Raw genomic sequence first — 20,202 nt, forward strand, 5'->3', positions numbered from 1 at the left:
ATCTTCTCCAGCTTATAGTTCTGCAGTAAATATTCAGTTCTGAAGAAAGAGACATGATATACTAATGAGTGGCTAGATATCTTCATTCTTAAAACAACCAGGCAATTTCAAGCACTGAATATCAACAAAGGATTAAAAGGGATTGAACGGCAGATGTTCAACTTCAGAAAGTAAAATCTACTGTGGTTGTGACTAGCCTTTCCTTTGCCAGACTAAATCTGCCATGCCTCTCTTCTGTTCCTCTGTCTGAAAATGCCATGGCTCTGTTGCCACACTGTCTACTCTTTTAGCACAATCCTAAAAACAATAAACAAAGCGCTCCAGCTTCATGTGTAGGGACTGAGTTGAGGTATTGTATCTCCCTTTATGAACCCATCAGAGCTCTATGGTCATCTGAAGAGACACATTTCTTTGTCCCACACAGGAGATGAGCTTCTTAGTGGCTTTGCAACTCCCTTCCTAGAGAGGCCAGGACGGGCTTCTCCTTGCTATCCTTCTATTGACAGTTCAAAACTGTTTTTGTGTCATCAAGTTTTTAGAAACTGGTTAGGGAGTGTGGTGCTGTTTTTCATGTTTTTATATAATGTTTAAATACATTTTAATAGTTTAATGTTATTTTTAATGGTTTTTTAATTATATATTTATACTTTTATGGACACTTTTGTATAGTCTTAATCTGTATTTTTAAAAATATGTTATTAGCTGCCTTGAGTCTCATTACTGAGAAGTGAATGTTTTAAAAACAGGGCCAGACAGAAGACACCCCACTAGCACCAAACCTGATTGTGATTTTTAACCTCCCACTGCTGAATATTCCTTGTGTAAGGAAACTCTATGCAATTCATGGGGTTGCCATAAATTGTCAGGCGAATTGAAAGCACATGAACACAGATAGCTGGCTAATCTTTTCCTCTCTGTCCTTAAGATGGCAGTGTAGCCATCTATGCCATCTATGCAGTGCATACTCTATGCATTGAGATGCTGTTGTGTAGCATTATTTCTGCTGAATATTTACTGATTCTTGCTAAGTGAAGCATAAGCAATTTCTTTTTTTTAAATGTCATTCAAAAGGAGATGAAAATCATAGGGGTACAAATAAATATTTGAGACTTCCTTTTGGTATGAGACAACACTTTCAAACAGTAGAGACATTTAAAAAAAAAAGAAGCCAGTGAAAAATATATTTGTTCTGATATCAACTGTGAGGGCAAGATGAAACCAAAGGTTTCGCTCTCCAGATATGGCATGCATTTTTCTTTTCCTTTTTTCAGCCAATATTTTTTTCAACCAATAACATGAAGAAATAATAGCATGGCTCTTCTGAAGACAGAAATCTGTTATAAAGAATTAAGCTTGAAAAAGTTCTCAATCACCCTGATTCTGGCTTATATACATGCCAGAGTTGTAAGTGTCTGTGTGTATATATATATATACACATGCCAGAACTTAAAAGATTTGGAACTTTTCTGTGTGCATACATGAACACGCACCAATATATACATACATACATATACATATACAGAGAGAAAGAATGCACTACGTTTTCAAGTTTCATATAGAAGGACTAAGAAAACACTAACATATATAACTGAATAAAGTATGCTTACTCTTTCAGAGCTGGTTCGAGATCCCTTGCCCAGCTGAATGTGCCATTGCGTACAGTCACAGAATACCCTTTATAAACAAACAAACAAAATATAGCAGAATTTAAGGCAGCAATCGTACACATGCTCACTTACAAATAGAGATGGGGAAAATTTACTTGGTTCACATTTTAATGTAAATTGACCTAACTCACACTTCTTTAATTAATACATCATCTGGAATGCAACTATCTTTCACTTCACTGAATGTAGTGATTAAAAATGAGTACATTTGGGGACCGGGGGGGGGGGGGGAATTGAATCTTTGTGCACCCAGAAAAGAAATTTGGCAGATTCACCCACTTACACTTGGGAAGAGTTCCCACTGAAATCAGTAAGACTTCATTTCTGAGTTGACATCCACTGCAAGAATATGTGTGTATGTGTGAGTCTGGCATGTGAAATAAGTTATGATGTAGTGATAATGGAGTATAGAAGGGAGGATTGATTGGATAGATTTGTTCATGAGAGATGAGGAACCACAAGAAGAAGTTTCCTTTTTCTTGTTCCGTAAATTGCATCCTGTCACACACTGGGATATAAGTCACATTGCTGAGGTTAGTGTGAGGTCAAGATTTTAAACCGCTAGTGGATGCCTTTTAGAGTGCCATGGAAATATTTTGCAGTGACATCCATATCCTTCCTGGAGCAGTTGCGTTTGTTGAATAAGGGAGAGAAACTTAAAAAATAAGGGACATTCAGCAACTGCAACTTAAATATTTATCTAGTAGCAATTACAGATATGCACGCTTGTTTATCTTCCGCAGCAGGACATGGCTGTTCTCTGGAGATTATACCCAAGTGCTTTGTGTAATCTAACTTTTTTTGTGGTTCAAGGACAGCTCTACATTTCTTGCCTTTTTTTTCTGGAAATGGAGTAGCTGATATAGCTGTCCCCCAAGCTACTAAAAAGCCATGGGAGTACAAAGATAGAGCGGGATGCTCTAGAGTAGAAAACTGTGCTCAGAGGCCTTGACTCAGTTCCTTGATGTTGGAGGGTTAGAACCACACAGGCTTTACTTGTGGAACGAAATTAATCCTCAGACACTCCCTTCCTTCAGAAGTCTCTTTTCCTCTTCACACATGCAAAGGAAACTATACATCAGCAAAAGAAAATAGCCCAGAGCAATCAGGTCTCTGTAAGTCAGTGTTATCTCATGGGCCAGATGATCATTTGCAACAACTAGGATAACTCAGGGTACTGTTCCAAAATTTGCTGCCTTTTTTTTGTTTTTATTTCTTGTATTTACGACGCACAGACCAAAACATGTAACATCCATCACATCATGTCCCACTAGGATGGGCTACGTTTGGATAGAATAGGTAATAGGTTATAATGGCAGGAACAAATGTAGTACCTCCTGCTCCCCATTTTCCAGCAAAAGCTATGAGTAGGAGATTTGACATCTTTGCTCTTTTTAAAAAACATGATTTGTTGTATCGTCCAAAACTAACAAACGGTAATTAATCCTAACTAGTATATGAAATAAATTAGTTTCAAGTTACACATTATAAAGGTGGCTTATTTAAAAACAAATAATAGTTTTGCCTCCTTACAGCACTGTCAGATAGTATGTGAGGCTGGTAGGAGCAACCATAGTTCAAATGCAACACTTGGCTACACCCTTAAGATTTTAGACACTTAATACATTTAGTTGTAAAGAAAACTCCACATTACCTGGAAACACCCATAACAGGTTTGCCTATTAGTAATGTACTTATTTATTTTGCTACTTAAATCTATTTTAAATATATTATGCCAGATTGCTGCAAATTCTGGAAGGAAGAGATTGAAGGAATTTACTCACATTCAAAAATAGAATGTGTAGAATGTTCGAAAGATGTCAAATGTGCTTGAAACAGGGGTTGTTGAACAAAGTAATTAAACATGCTTCATAGAAAAGACTACACTTTTCATCATATTTTACTAAATACAACAAGAAAAGAAGACTATAAGTGGTAATTGGAATTTCAAAGGATATAACCAGAAATCTCTGGACCAAATTCTTGTTCAAAGCTGAATACATATACTAACTCTATTAAAGAGCATTGGGTCTGGGAAGACAAGCAGGTTCTTGGCTGTTTGAGGTCTAATATTTCACATTCATCCATGCACGGCACTGCAGGTTGTCCATGAATACATGGGGCCTCCTTTTGGAGTAAACAAATCCTTACCAGAAAAGTATTTCTCTATACATTGTTTGCACACTGAAATTCAACTCCACCAGGTAATGAAAACCTCTTACCAGCCTACCAGCTGTGCAAAATCATCTGGAACAGTGTTTACCTGGAGCTATTAATTTGGTGTCCACACAGCTTGGATCAAGTTCATCATGTGACAAGAAGTGCTGAATCCTCTTCAATGAAACACTTGTCTGTGGAACACACGTAGACAGAAAGAAGAAGAAAAAGGCCATTTTGTGAATTCTGCCCCCAAAGGAAGAGCTGCAGTTTATGCACCCACAGTGTGTATACTAGGGAGGTTATTAGCTTAATCCTCAAATGTCTGCTGGTGCAATGGGCAATAGCTAAGCCATATCAGTGCATAACCAGATTTGACCCAGGCTAAGCAACAGACACAGTGAGGAACCTGGGTCATTGTGGGAAGTTCAAGTGTTAAGCAATTGTATATACAGCGGGATTTTCAAACAAAAAATCTCTCTCTCTCTCTCTTGCTTTTTCGGCAACCTACAGCTTACTCACTATATTATAGCCTGCCTCTGCTCAGGATGTTTTTTTTTCTGCCTTCTCCAACACAACATGTGAGCTTAGTCAAGAGAAAAGCATAAGCAGATGCAGAGATATGAGCAGTGGCATTGTGGTGGCCCTTCAGATGTTGGACTGCAACTACCAGAGACCTTGGGTAGCATGATGAATGATGGGGAAGCTTGAGACTTGCAATCCAGTAACATTTGGAGAGTCACACAATTCCCACTCATGCTTTATGAAGAACTTTTAGCTTTTTCCACACCTGGGTCACTTTTGCTCTCAAAAATGGATACCTTTGCCCATTTCAAACTGATTAACATTCCTGTTCCATCTTTCTACTAAAAAGATTAGGGAGATAACAAAGAATTACAACCAAATGCAACATGATTGAAAGAGGTGCAAGGTCACATCAACCAAACAAAAATAATTAACAGTACAAAGCGATACTAAAGTCATTATGAGTATCTTTTTCAGAACACTTCACTAATCAGTCTGTGAATGGAAAACAAGGAGAAAGTATAAAATGGTGAATAACTTGCATGAGTGGCAAAGAGAGTTTGAGAATTTGTGAAATGGCGAGAGGTAAAATTGGATTATGCCTACTCATGAGCATAGTGCTTGGCAAAATGAAGGCTTGCTTTTTGGAATCCCCTCTATGAATATTTTTATTTGTTCAGAACCATAGTGAGACAGACACAAAAACTTTCTCTGCATCTAGGACATTATTTTCATCGATATTGAGGGCTGGATGTTTTCCAGGTATGAACCGTTGTGGCCCTGTCACACTGAGCTACTTGAAAGATATAAACCAACAGGCCTGCCATTATTTAGCCTTCTTTAGCCCAGACATTCTGAAAGTATTCTTCATTTTTAATTCAAGCATCAGCACCATTCCTTACCTGGGCAATGCTGCTAATCACCTGAGGAAGCATGTTGAGTGGGAATCTTAGAAGATTGAATAGTGAGAGAGACACAAAAGCTTTCTCTGCATCTAGGACATTATTTTCATCCACAGTAGCATAAACAGCAAAGGTGGTTAGAGCAACCTGGAAGGCAGAAAAATGTACTGAATAAAAAACATTGGTTTGCTTAACAACAGAAGACCTAAAAGCAATCACCAATATTGACTCAATGAATAACTGCTTGGAATATTTATTATGTTGATCTCTCCAGGTTTCCAACTAGTCAGCAAAGCCCTCTTTCATGGCAAACCATTTCATTCTACAGCCCAATGTCAGTTTTTATTTCCTTTCCCCAACAATAAGAGATAATTTCTTAGCTGCTGAAGCAACAAGGTCCTCGTGAGCTGGTTTCAGTTTCCCTCCCCCTGGGTTTTTATTTCTCTAAATATTTGTATTTCTGCAAATTCTGGCCTTTCTCCCAAACCTGCTGATAATATCCTCCTATGGGTGAGTGGTGCCAATTTGCCCAATGAAGGTTTTGTACTTTGAGAATCAGCTCAGTATTATTGTATACAACAGATAATGTGGTGGCAATGGACACAGAGAGAAATCTGTGGATATATAAACTGTTATGAACACTAGAATTTAAAGCTGTTCTCAAAACTGGTTGATGAGAGAGATAATTTTGTCACTATAGAATTCCCTGGCAAAAAATGCTGGGGGTGGACACAAGATTTTTAAACAAGTATACATTTATGGAGGAATTGTATTTAGGGAGTATAAAATTCACAGAGAACCATGGGCAGAGTCCCATCAATAGTGCATATAGCAACACAATGAGACTTATAGCAGCACCAATGGGAGGAAATTTCTCTTCCTATATGCCCTTGTTTGTGAATTATCCAGTGAACACTGGCTGGTCACTGTTGCAAGCAGAATACTAGATAAAGAGGGATCTTACCAGCAGTCCTACTTTATTTATCTTAAATGTTTCAGAATGTAGTAATGTAAAGCCTAGCCAGATCAAATAAGGCATCTTCCTTCTCTATTCTTCTCTATTCTTTCTCTACTCTTGGTGCAGAATGGTTTATATTTATACAATTATGAGTAGCAGTACAAAACTGCTATGTTTTGAGAGCACAACCTCAATGATCTTCCCACTCCTGCATTATTATTAACTTGACCCTTCAGCTGTCATTCTTTGAGAGGAAGCCATCCCAAGCCCATTGTTTGTGTTGTATTAATAGTAACTCAGCAACTTGGCCCTTTTGAATCTCCCACTCCAGTCAAAAGCAACAATGAAATTATCCTGCTATAATGTAGGTACAATGTAGAGATATATCAACAAAGCTTACCAGAAATGGTGCGCTGACCCATGTAAATGTAGACAAAGAACTTAAATAGGCGGATTTCTTCAAAACACGAAGTTCATTCTTCCGTATCTCCAGAATTTTATCTGCGAAGGATGGCTCCCACGCGTAGAGCTTGAGTACTTTTATACCACTTAGGATTTCATTCATTAGCTTAATACGAGAGTCTTTATAGCGCATCTGTTCCACCTAAATAATTTTAAATAACAGCATTAAGTTATGGTTATTAATCCCAAACTTTCTGCTTGCACTATGCTTCCTGTATCTGGACCTTCAAGAAATCATGGAGATTTTTTTTTTGCATATAATTTTATTGCAAATATATGAGGAATGGGGAAGGGGGTAAGCATGGATATAGAACAGGGACATTTTTAACATCTTACATCTTTGTCTTCTTCCATTGTTATCTAATACAAAAAAGGTCTCTGATGTTAAAAAAGAAAAGAGAAAACAAAAAGAAAAAAAATCTTTTCTAATCTAAAACAGAAGACTACAATAGCAAGTGTACAATGTTTTAAAACAAAGGAGATAGAAAAGTTGAGAAATAGAAAATAGAAAGCTCTAATTAATGCTTCCGACTCGGTCTCTGTTTTCTTCATAATAAAAAAAATCTATTCTTTTTGTCATAAATCTTATCTCTGGTAGATTAACTTTTCAAGACTGATGTTAAGCAATACTTTGCCCTTTGTAAAACACCATCACCTTTTCTGGGCTTTCCTATGAAAATTTGTAGACTTTCTGTCAGGAAAAATAATCTCTTCTTTTCTTTATTGTCTGATGTGGAAGTTCTCTTAATACTGCAATCCTGTTATTTCTTATTTCAATCGGATTTTTGGCATGAGCTTGCAAAACTTGGTCTCATACTTTTTTTCTTGTTAACAACACAATCACATGTCTTGGAAGTTTATTCCTTATTGCATGTTGGGATTGGACCCTAAAGAGTTGAGTCTCGACCATTTGCTCTGGTCGAGGATTCCAGCCACAACTTCAGTTACTGCCATATCAAGTACCTGTACAGATTCCGATATTCCCCTCAACCTCAAAGAATATTCTCTTTGCATGTACTCTAATCTTTGGAGTTGAGCTTTGGAGTTGCAAATCCATTTGCATCTTCTTTTGTGTCTCTTCAATTATTTTTATTTCCTGTTTTGCTGTTCTGTGGCTAAAAAAATACCAGTGACTGTATCTGTCATCTGTTGCATATCTCTCTTCATCTCTTGTTGACCTTTAAGTAAAAATCTTCAGCCTGTGTGATTCTCTTGTAAATCCTTCCAAATTTTTCATTCCCTTGTAATGGTTCTTAATTGGGTCAAGATTTCCCTCATTGGATCTTCTTCTTGTGAAAGAGATCCTCTCCTGGAGACTTATTTCTGGTCTTCCTGGATCTTTGAATCTTGGTCTTGTTGACTTTGCAGTCATTTCTGCAGTCAAGCTGGCTTAATTTTCAAAGACTTGTTGTAGTGCCTCCTTCAGCTAATTTCACTTTTAATATGCTGTTGCTTGCAGCCCTTTCAGTTGTTGTTCTCTCTGTTTTTGTATTTCAAGCTGTATTTCAATCTGTTTAGTTTTCTCTATAATTTTCTCTATGGTTTTGTCTTCATGGTTCATCTCTAATGTTACTTCCTGTCCGTTTCCTGTTTGGAATCTGTCCAGAGGTTCCATGCATTGGTATTGTACCTGGAACAGCTCACTGGCAGAGCACATACTTTGAACCTGGAGGATCCCTGGCAGCATACATTGATTTAAGTAAAGCATACTTAAATCACATGACTGAATTAATCTCAATTAAATCACATGTTTTAAATAAGCAATAAAAACAGAAATCATTTTCAGGTCCTTTCTTCGTGTTTCCTAAAGATATTCATGTAATTCTAAAAAATAGTTCTAATCCAAAATCTGCAAGTCATACAGGCTGTAAATATTCATATTTGAAAGATGATTTACAAGGAAATACATCACGTGTGTATCTAGAACAAGGTATGAATTCAGTTTCAAAGATTAGCAAGCCTATTTCCAGTCAAATTAATATTTATCCTGTTACTCTTCAAAAGAAAATTAAAGTTTAAAATCAATTTAAAATTTAAAAATCCAATTTAAATGAGAAAATCTGTTTTTAAAAACACCACCTGTTTTTATCTAGTCTGACATTTCTAGTTGAAAATATCAGCAATGCTAGATGTTCAGAAAAACTTCAGACTTTATCTTGAAGGACTGCTTACAATTAGGTAAGACATGTTAGCTACTGGATAAGCAACAACTCATATAGATGGATTATCTATAAGCTGTGCTTGTTTGGATACAAACTCTATTTTATTTGGACTCTTTATACAGTTTGCCCCAGGTGGCTTTGTACAGGGCAATTTCAAATATGAGTGTGAAGCACAGAGATCAAGCACAAGAAGAATAAGCATTGTATTTTGTTCCTTCTGTACTGAGAATGATGCCAAGACCAGCATTGCTTCCCTGCCAGGCAGTCCCGCCATCAAAAAGGAGCCATGAAAACTATTAATCATGCACAGAGGCTTTCTTCTGAACTCTTTCATCATGTCTCTGTAGGGGCCGTGGCAAAGCAACTTGAAGGAAAAATGCTATTTCTTTCTAAAAATGGAGAAAGAATAGCGTAACACATCATATAGTTTGGGATTAAAATTTATGTTTCTCATTCTTTTTCGTATAATACTTTTCAAGATGTGCTCTTATTCAACTGACAACTCACATAAGAACAGTGTTGTGGGAGTAGGAGACAATGGGGAAATAAGACACACCAAGGGCTAAATAGCCAATACTCAATTTAAGTGAAAATTAGCAAGCTCAGTATTGGTTGTTGTGTGCCTTCAAATCATTTCCAATTTATGCCAACCCTAACACTAACTAACCAGGAGGGGGTTGGGGAATTGGTGAGATTTGTTCAGAGGAGGCTTGCCATTAGTTTCAGGTGAGTGAATGTGAATTGCTCGAGGTTTCATGGCTGAGAAGGAATTTGAAACCCAGCCTCCTGAGTTGTAATCCAATGCACAGACCACTACACCACAGTTAGGCAAGTTCCAAATTTATCCAGTTGAATCTTTAAAATGTTAGCAAATTTCTGTAGTTACTTTTCATTAAGAACAGAACTCTTAAAAAGCAATGGAGTTCCAGAAATTGGGAAGTTACTTTTTATACCACAGCTCCTAGAACCTGTAATCTCTGAAATCAATCTTTTTTGGGCTCTATAGCAACAGGCTATTTATCTTATTTATTCTGGATCATGAACTAGCTCTCCCAGAAGAGGTCTGTATGATCTGTTATCTGATCTGTCAGCAACTTTATTGTCTCAGAAAATTCGTCTTTTTTTCTGTAGAGCTTCAGTTTATTGCTTCTTAGGTTACTTGCAAAGCTACATTTAGACTTTAGCTGTTATCAGACGTTGAACCATGGATGCCTGGAAGCAAACTCTGTCCAGAAGATTCCTAGCACAATACAGTTTCACCCCCTTATCCACAGTCCCAAAGGCATGGTTTCACTTATCTACAGTCTAAAAAATATTCCCCCTGAAGTGTTAGTGGGCCTCTTTAGGTCCTCCACAGCTATTCTATGGTTTGCTTCTGGCCCAAATATACTCAAAATATAAGACTTGCTATTATCTGTGGCTTCTAGCATCCATGGGGGCTTTTGGAACATTTCCCCAGATACTAGGATTGTATTGTATCAAGGAAGGACAAATATGATCAGAAACTAGATACAGGTAGCAAATGGAACAAAAGTCTCACAGACAGATGTAACAATAAAGATTGGCAATAATGTAAGAGCAGATGAACAGAGAAGCAGGGCTCTTCATGAGGCGTGCTGGAAACACACCTATATGTTCCTTTAAGCAGGGAGACTTGGCAAGTCAATTCAAAATTAGTTTTCAAATAATACCACAAAACAGGACAAACAGTTTACCTACCTGGAATGCTCTGGTTTTCATTGCAATCACAGCGTTCAGTGGGATAAGTAAGACCATCACAGCCACTCCTGCCAGCACAGAAGGTCCTAAACTCTTCAAAGGATGTAAAATACATCAGTTATCATTATGATCTCCTGCATTCAGACAAGGGGAAAATAGAATTCTGCAGTCTCCAATGAAAAGCACAAAGTTGCCTGAACAGATTTTCAACAAGAGAAAACCCTATAGGCTTCCTTTTCTCACTTGTAAAGATTTCATGGAGGCACATGCAAGCTTTACAAGTGAGGAAGGTATGAAAGACAACTGAATACAGGTTGAAAATCACTCATCCAACATAATTGAGACCACACTGTTAGAATTCTGGATCCCCCCCCCCCCCCAGATATTGGAATACTTGCATACACACAATGAGATACCTTGGTGATGTGACCAAGTCTAAACCTGATGTCTTGGCATAGACAAGTCTCAACTTACTATGGCAAAGAACCGTGGTGTAAATGCTTCCAAACCTCTTCTTCCATCTCCTTCCCTCCCCCCAGACCCACCTTAGAATCTCTCCCTTTCCCTCCTTTCACCCTGTTCACTTCAGTCCATTATTCTTTCCTGCTATTCCCCACACTTCAATTCTGAGTTGTCTTCTGACGGCAAACAATCCCATGCCTACTTCTATCCCCTTCTCTCCAATCCCAGCTAAAAATTAATTACTTTATAACATATATATGAAAAGGCATGCCCTGAGTAATTCCATATGCTCCCAACCTTGCTGCACTTGCCAACCCCTGCTGTACAGAGATAAAAGCAGACCAGAAGTGAACCAACAAAGACATTTTACTGTCTATCTAACATTTCCTGTACAGAGCTATGGAAAATGGAGGACTGCCAACTGCCACTACAGCTTTGAAAATCAAAATTCATAATGTGATGATTTCCCCATTCCTGACTCAAGCCCATCTCTAGCATTATTTTCTTCACATATTCGTATTACAGTTTTTTAAAAGCTAAACACATTGTGACTCATCTGTGGGCCTCTAGTTCCATGTCCTCTGTTAATCACTTATTTATATAGAACATTTTGAAAACAAGTGCTGGGAACTCTGCTGGGAGCCACAGGTTGCTCACAATATGATTCCCTCTAATAAATTTACCCTACAGCAAGATCAGTCTTAAGCATTAGCCAAATGGCTCTGCATTGTGTTATATCACAGAGAACAAATTGAAGAAGTTATGTACCTGCCAGAGAAAGTATAACGCAAGACATATCTGGAGCGGAGCAGACCATAACATGTTTAAAAAGGTAGTCAAATCCATGAACCTCTGGGCATCCACAGACATTAGGTTGACAATTTCTCCAACAGTGGAAGAACGCTTTGCTGAATTGGTAATAACTAAAGACTAGAGAAACAGAGAGAGAAACTCTGTCATTTATACATATTTACCCATTTTATGACATGTTCATACTGCCTTTCATTTAATTAGTTCAAAACACTGCACACTATTTCCCCCTACTCTTTCCCCCTCTTATAATAGCTCTCCAAGGCAACTTATATATTGGGAAAGAATGAGTGGCCTAGTCAACTGTTGGGCCTTTTGGCTGAACAAGGTCCCTTGGTGTTCATCCAGTACTGAAAGCTCCGCAATACTGAGTTTTACTCCTCTGCTATTGTAGTATGGTGCATTCTGGTCCTTCAAGTGCTCTCCTTGTGATTTGATGTATCTGATGTCTTGCTCAAGGGACTGAAGTGGATTGGGATGTAATGAAGGATCACATTTGCCACTTGGAACATGATCAGTCCCATCCTATCACTTGAAATTCAAGTAGGTTCTGTGGTCTGGAATTTCTTCCATCAGCTTCAGCTAGAGTGCCCACTGTACCTCCTCCTCAGCAGATGGCCTGACAGCAATGTGTCAGTCCTGGGGTTGACTTTGGTGCCCTTCTCTGAAACATCAATTAGTCCAAAATACAACTTTACATCTGCTGTTTGAGGCCGGCTAATGGAAATATATTATGTGTTTTCTAGGGACAGTCAAAATAATGATGCTCAATGCCAAGGTCCTATTTGGTTAAAAACCTTGCATGGAATAACACCTTTTGGTTTTTTGAATTCAAAGGCAAGCTGAATTTGTTAATATTTGGTTCTTGTGCCTCTCAGAGGTCACTTTTACTTCGGCCCCATCTACACTGACCATTTAATGCAAGCAATATTAAAGAAAGTGATTTTGCTGTGCAGATGATTTCATAGGAAATCCTGGAACCAGTTTGACATCCAAATGATGATTAGATAAAGCACAAAGCACTGATGTGCATTGAGGGCTCTCTCTTGCATGTTTTGTGTGAGTTTGTTGTCTGGCTGCCACAGTTTGAAGCTAGCTTCAAATTGTGTTAAGTGGTCAGTGTAGATGGCTATAAAATGAATGATTAACATTAACACTGAGATCAACATTAACTCAGCGCAGCCACAAACAAGATATGTTTCTTTCTTCCACAGCCTCCAATATAGGGTGTTGTAAGAATTGCATAGATGTATTTGAAATGCTTCTATTAATTGAAATATATTACATAAGTGGTGCCTATTATAGCTGAACAATTGATGAAAGCCACTTCAGCACAGCAATTTTGTGAATTATCACTCGAAGGTAGATCCTGCTATATCAACTGGGCTTTTTAGAATCATAGGATGAGTCTTTTTATATGGCAGCTGTTCATCACAGCTGATCATAAAAGTTCATCTACATTACTTATGCAAATATATGCTTAAAAGCCTAGTACTCATGAAAGAAATGGCCTTCTATTATGCATTGTATCATTCTAAGGCACTCATTTGACTACTCAAAACATAAGCAAACTGGTGCACGGTACAATCTTGTTTTCTACTAGTGCCTGTGGAACTTGAAAAACATATGAATAACAAAATAGTTTGGCAAGAATGAGAATTATTTATGAGGATTTTACAAACAGCTGTAGCAAGGATGTAGAGAAAAGGGCACATCTTGTACAGCACATCGGGCACATACACAGCGTCATGTATACAATGTGTGATACTTAATTTTTCACTTATATTGGTTAACTTTACACTATATTGTTCACCTATCATAGAAACTATTAATTCAAGAATGATTTTCAGCTGCTACACAATTGCTTAATTTTAATATTAAAATTTTAAACAAATCAAACAATGTCATGGTAAATTAGTTTTCATATTAAATAGTGGATAACATTTGATGCTGCATGTTAATCCTTGGGCAGTCTTGCTTACATCTTCCCTGCTGATCCTTTTTGCCTTGTATACCATAAAGTGCAACAAAATGGTAATTAGGTGCTGGGATGATAATAAAATTTGTGGTCTAGGAAAAACAGGCAGCACAAAAGCTGAAGCATGGGCAATTTACATCCAAACAAAAATTAAAGCAATACAATGGATAGAGGTTCCAAAGTCTCTGGCACAACCAAAAAAAGCACATACCACTTAATAACCTAAGAGAACTACCATACTATAGCGGCGAGAGTATTTGGCTGCTATTTGGGAGATTTGGGTTTACTGCTCCACTGAGTCATGGCACTCACTCTTTGGACCACTCAGGTCCTATCTAACAACAACAACGTTGGAAGTGTCCGACGTGTGATCCAATACAACAACCAGCATAGTGATCTTGTTTGCTGTGTACTAATCTTGTTATGTTTCAAATAATAACAACAACTATTTCTAGACAGCCCTCTCTCCTTGAAGGGACTCAGGGCGGTTTGCAGACATAAAACAAAAGGTAAACATTCAATGTCTCAAATTAATACAAACACATCAAAATAATACAAGATAATACACAGAAACAACAGTAAATTTTCAACAAAAAATTTAGCATTGAGATGATAATAATAATAAAAACAATCCAATAAGACATAGTAAACTAAAACATGAGTAAAACATTACAACATATACTCTAAAAGCAGTTGCGATACAAATACATTAAAATGGCTTTAAAATGGATGACACCAGTATTCATTTAAGATGTCGTAGCAGCCATAAAATACAAGTGAGTTGGCCAGCATATCAATGTGTTAAACTGTCCTACTCTTTCCATTATAATGCAGATTGGACTACATTACACATGGTCAATATGGACTCATATAATCTAGTTCAATGCAGTTAGACAGCATTATATGAGTCTACACTGATCACGTAATGCAGTTTAATCTGCATTATAATGGCAGTGTAGATGGGGCCTCACTCTTTCTCAGTCTGACCTACCTCACAGGGTTGTTGTAAAGGTGGCAAGAAGGAAAGTCTTGTATGCCACTTTAAGCTCATTGAAGGAAAGGTGAGATATAAATATAACTAATCAGTAATAAATTATATTAGCCATTCCTTCATAAGGACACCAACATACGAGAAGTGCTACACAACTGTGAAATGAATGCATCCATGCGACAACCATAAAAAGAGGGGAAATCTGAGGTTTTCATGTCATACTGCAATGCATTTTAAAAAGTTAGTCTTAAAGGTGCTGCCATATTCTTTTTCTCTCCCACTTTCCTCCTCATTATTCTGCAAGAGACTAATACTGCTACTTTTTAAAAAAATGCCACTATCACATGGCTCTTTCCCAAATGGGGGTTTGCTTGAATAGAGGGCAACCAGTCACACAGATGCACAATTCTCACTTACACTTCCTGATATTGCTTTCATGTGGCTAAATGTGCATGAGAAGAGAGTCCTAGCTCTTGGAGAAGACAGGCAAAGAGGGTTTCAATAGCAGCAGGATGGCTTTAAGACATCCAGCATCCAAGCACCAGATAAGCCAGTTCTAGATGAGTAAGATCAGATAATGATGGAAGTCAGAATCAAGGAACTGAAGACACTTTGCTGGGAGTGGATAAACTAAAGATTTGGGCTCAGAATTAGATTAACGTTCCTAATGGAAGTGTTAAGAAACTAATATGGCAAGTCACTAGCAGTTCATGTATGCATAGAATGTGGATTATTCAAAAGTCATGAATAAAATGTAAATACCAGAGGAAAAACATAGTCCCTGTGTATAGAGCATTAGAGACGTTTGAGACTAATGAGCCTTTGGTCAGTGCCTGAAGCACATAGTACCAAGAGTTAATATACCAGGGGCTTCTTCTACACTGCCACATAATCCAGATTATCAAAGCAGATAATCCACATTATCTTCTTTGAACTGGGTTATATGAGCCTACACTGCCATGCAATCCAGTTCAAAGCAAATAATCTGGATTTTATATGGCAGTGTAGAAGGGGCCTCGGTCTTTCACAGGATTAATTTATTCATCCACAACCCCAAAAGGCAAATGTATGTCAGGATGGACAACGTGTAGCTGACCTTTGCACATTTAATTGCTATATCATGTTGAGTACATGTGGTATGAAAATCAACTAGGCGTTATACTAATTCAGCCTGTAATAGCACCTGCCTACTTATTTATTTATCGTGTCAGGGGCAACCAGACCATTGTCTACACCTGCCTACTGATTCTTTAGAAAAAGAAGTTTGCATTTGATAAGCCAATAATAGTCCCTGTGCAAAATTATATGAGAGATAAAAATCACAGCCCAAGCACTGTGTATTTTCTAGCAACATAGGCAGCCTCTTTTGTTTAGAGTGTTTAGATCGCCCACGTGCAGATACTGATCTCAGAGGGAATGTTTTCCTAGCAGATGCCTCCCTCTTTCCTACCCCTCTTTGCCCTAATTAAACAAAACGATTTCTGCCTCTAGCTGGCAATGCAAGAGAAGCAGCTCCCTTCATCTTACCTTTCTGTAGATCATTCCTATTATGCCAGTTCTCAATCTCATTCCAGTAACAAAGCAGTACTGGAAATGCTGGTGAAGGATGATTGTCTGCAGCACAGCAGAGAAAAACATCAAAGCTGCAATCAGGTATCCCCACCATAAGGGAGCACTTTGGTCCTTAATGAAGCCAATTAATATGCTGTTGAAGAAGATTGAAATAAATAAGACAACAGGGTGAAAACTGCTGAGAGTAGAGGGGCAGAGAGCAGCACAGCCCTTCCTTTTACTTGAAGCAAAAGCAGCAAGACTTTAAACACCAGATTGTTCAAAGCATTAGTTTGGTTGATAAACCAGTCTTCATTCTATTTTCAAATAACAAGGCTACAGGTCACCCTCAAAGTTGTTGTTTTTAAAAATTGAATTTCTATTTTTAAAGAAGGCCAAACTGGCAAATGGGAGTAGCGGTGTAGGACTAATATGAACATCAATACTGTGCATGCAGACCTATACTTATGGTAATGGCACCAGGAATAAATGGCACATTTCGTTGTGAAAAACAGAATGGATATGTGTTGAGAATCTTGAGAAATGCTACAGCTTCACAGCAGAGCATTCCACTTGTATTATTTTATGCTTGACAATTTTTAAATGTATTTATTTATTAATTTACAGCATTTCTATCTTGCCTTTCTCCAGCCCGGAGGCGATTCAAGGCGGCTTTACAACCATGCAACCATTTTGATGCCTTCCACAATGTGCAACAAAATAGCATTTAAAATCAGAGTTATAAATACATACATTAAAACATTTTAAAACATATAAAATAGATTTACTGTTAGCCTTATTGTCCAAAGTCACAGTCAGAACTGTTCCAATATTCAATTGCACCTAATTCCTTGTTCATCTATTGCACTAGATTTCCAAGGGCTAGATCAAAAAGCCATGTTTCACTTTCTTACAGAAGGTGAGGAAGGAGGGGGCTGATCTAATATCCCTAGGGAGGGAGTTCCATAGCTGAGGGGCTACCACTGAGAAGGTCCTGTCTCTTGTTCCAACCAGTCGCGCCTGCGAAGAAGGCAGGACTAAGAGCACTGTCTCCTCAGATGATATTAAGCTTCGAGATGGTTCATAGGGAGGGATACATTCATACAGGTAAGCTGTGCTGGAACAGTTTAGGGCTTTATAGGCTAAAGCCAGCACTTTGAATTGTGCTTGGTAGCAGACAGGCAGCCAGTGGAGCTGGCATAACAAAAGAGTTGTATGCTCCCTGTACGCCGCTCCCTGTATGCAGCACTTGCCAAGAAGGCAAGGGCTGTGTATAACAAATCCAAACAGAACTGGTTTCCAATAAGGAAAAACATGATGTACACAAACAATATTCACTATGAATAGGAAAGCAATGTACAGAGACATACCATGCTGATTAGACATATTTGGATCATGTTCATGTGGGAGCCTAACATATGTCCCACTGAAGTGCTTCCATGAGAAATTAAACATATATTAACAGTATTTGTGAGGATATGTCTGATCAGTTTCATCACCAACATCATTCCCCATTCAGTTCTTCCCTGAAAGGGCCCTACACACAGCTCAGTCAACACAACTGTCCTCATGTAGCTTGTGAAATTTAGATTTTAATGGATAGGCAAAATGCAAGTAAGACCACAGCTAAACCCAAATCTGTGTTCCTAAAGCTGTTGCCTCTTCTATATGAATTCTACAAATGAATCACGAATATGAAAATTACCTTATGCATGAAAACCATTTGAAAAATGGTACTCACCGTAACAACTGGGGATTGACAAAGGCCAATAGATCCTGGATCACTTTGAAGAAGGAGCCAATTATGAAGTAAGGGCCAAAGGTCCTGATCAAGGCTTTGAGAAATGATGGCTCCTTCTGCTCTGTTTTACTACTTAACAGAATTTCTGTTTCCCCTGGACCATCAGCAATATGATTCTTTACATTGTTTGGGTTTTTTGTATAGGATACATCTTTTGTCCTAGAATAATGAGACATTATAGTTCACTAAAACAAAGCGCACATTAACAAATACTGACAAGGTCTTTCAGATAATAAATGAGAACAGTAACAGACTATAGCTAACCAGACAGAGTTCCTGTGGTAACAGTAAAACTATCTTAATAGCGCAAGGGCTATCACTATGTCAACCATAAGTAGGGATTTCTTTATGACTAGAAAATAAAAAAGAATTAATTAATCACCAAATTCTAAATTTAAAAATGGAAAAGGACTCATATGGACCTCCACATGATATTGGATTGCAACTCCTAGCCATTGAACAGTTAGGACCTGGACAAACATCACCTGAAGTGTCACATAATTTCTAATTCTGGTTTAAAGCTTTGTATGTATTTTGAAATTGTATGTCATGTTTGATTTAATGCCCTCCTTTCCACACAAAGATTGACATTCTTTATGTTGAACTGTAGTATAGCTGTTATTTAGATTCTGTTGACCTCAAGGCAAAGGAATTGGAATCTGTTCACCATTTTCACAATTGCTTCCAAAAGAGTTATGAATACAGACACATTCCTTGATGTTCATGTCAACTTATCAAATCAATTGTTTGAGTGTGAGAATAGTCAATTAACATAATGAAAAGATATGAAGATAGATTTTTACAATTTCTATTTCTGCGTTCAACATAAAGCTGTAATCTAAAGCCATGGATAAGGCAATCACAAAAATATCTGCATCTGATAACTTCCTCATCTTACTTAGCAATAAATGTATGACCTATTTGCTCAACAAAGCAGCAGCATTCCAAGACTCAACGATTTGGTTCTATGATCTGTATAGTAATACTGCCTTAAGGTAAAGGTAAAGATTTCCCCTGACATTAAGTCCAGTTGTGTATGACTCTGGGGGTTGGTGCTCATCTCCATTTCTTAGTCGAAGAGCTAACGTCCGTAGATGCCTTCAAGGTCATGTGGCTGGCATGACTGCATGGAGCGCCATTACCTTTTTGCAGGTACAGTATCTATTGATCTACCCACATTTGCATTTTTTTGAACTGCTAGGTTGGCAGAAGCTGGGCCTAACAACATAAGCTCACCCCGTTCCACAGATTTGAACCACCAACCTTTTGGTCACCAAGTTCAGTAGCTCAGCAGTTTAACCCACTGTGCCACCGGGGGCTCCCTAGATGAAACCATTCTGCTTAGTTAGAAAAGGCTGTGTTACCTGTTCAACTACACTGCCATATGTCTGACAGTAATTACCCTAATTATTTGAAATTTACCTACTATTTATTTTGCAGCAGATGAAATGACCCTCCTATTAACTTTGGCCCCCAAAATGCTGCCATCCTTTTTACACTTCAAGACAAAGACACAAACTGAAACTATTGTGTTTCTTGTGACATCTCCAACTGCACTTCATACATCTTAGCTTGAAAGACTGTAGTAACGGTGTTTGTAATCATACAGTGGTTATTTAAGTATTCCTTTGAAGCAATTCTTTCTGCTGCTCTTAAATCTGGAACCCTGATTTGGATTCTTATCTCCCAGATGCTTTCAATACCACCTCCAATTCTACAGGTCAAATGGATTTATTTTTCATCTCTCTATGACACAACTTCATTTAGGCATATTTAACTTTTTGATTCCTACATTTTATGAGCTTTCCTAAGTATGTTGGGAAAATAAAGATTAAGAGAAAGGATGATATAATGTCTCGGGGCACGTAACACCTAAAGGAAAAAAGAATCACTAAAGCACGTCTATAACTTTGGTGGAAGGGATTCATTATTGCTTGGGTTAGATAAACAAGATGTATCCATAATATTAAAATGTGTTATCCTGTGGCCCAGCATTGTATCTACAAGAAAGAAGTATACACCTTATTTCAAAAGTCAAATGTTATCATTTAATTGCT

At 37.8% G+C, this 20,202-nt stretch overlaps 1 protein-coding gene across 2 annotated transcripts in view; it reads right to left on the reverse strand.

The window, feature by feature from the left end:
• The window catches only part of ABCC3 (ATP binding cassette subfamily C member 3), an 81,873-nt gene that overhangs the window by 26,857 nt on the left and 34,814 nt on the right, over positions 1-20,202 (reverse strand). For both annotated transcript variants that reach the window (XM_060764780.2, XM_060764781.2), the window contains exons 8-15: positions 18,086-18,304; positions 16,321-16,498; positions 11,783-11,944; positions 10,553-10,645; positions 6,610-6,813; positions 5,252-5,398; positions 3,931-4,018; positions 1,608-1,674 (exon numbers count right to left, since the gene is read on the reverse strand). In XM_060764780.2, coding sequence (XP_060620763.2) covers positions 1,608-1,674; positions 3,931-4,018; positions 5,252-5,398; positions 6,610-6,813; positions 10,553-10,645; positions 11,783-11,944; positions 16,321-16,498; positions 18,086-18,304 — 1,158 coding nt within the window. The remainder of the gene's footprint in view (positions 1-1,607; positions 1,675-3,930; positions 4,019-5,251; positions 5,399-6,609; positions 6,814-10,552; positions 10,646-11,782; positions 11,945-16,320; positions 16,499-18,085; positions 18,305-20,202) is intronic.

Source organism: Anolis sagrei, chromosome 2 (genome assembly GCF_037176765.1).
Source record: "Anolis sagrei isolate rAnoSag1 chromosome 2, rAnoSag1.mat, whole genome shotgun sequence".
Lineage (NCBI taxonomy): Eukaryota > Metazoa > Chordata > Lepidosauria > Squamata > Dactyloidae > Anolis > Anolis sagrei.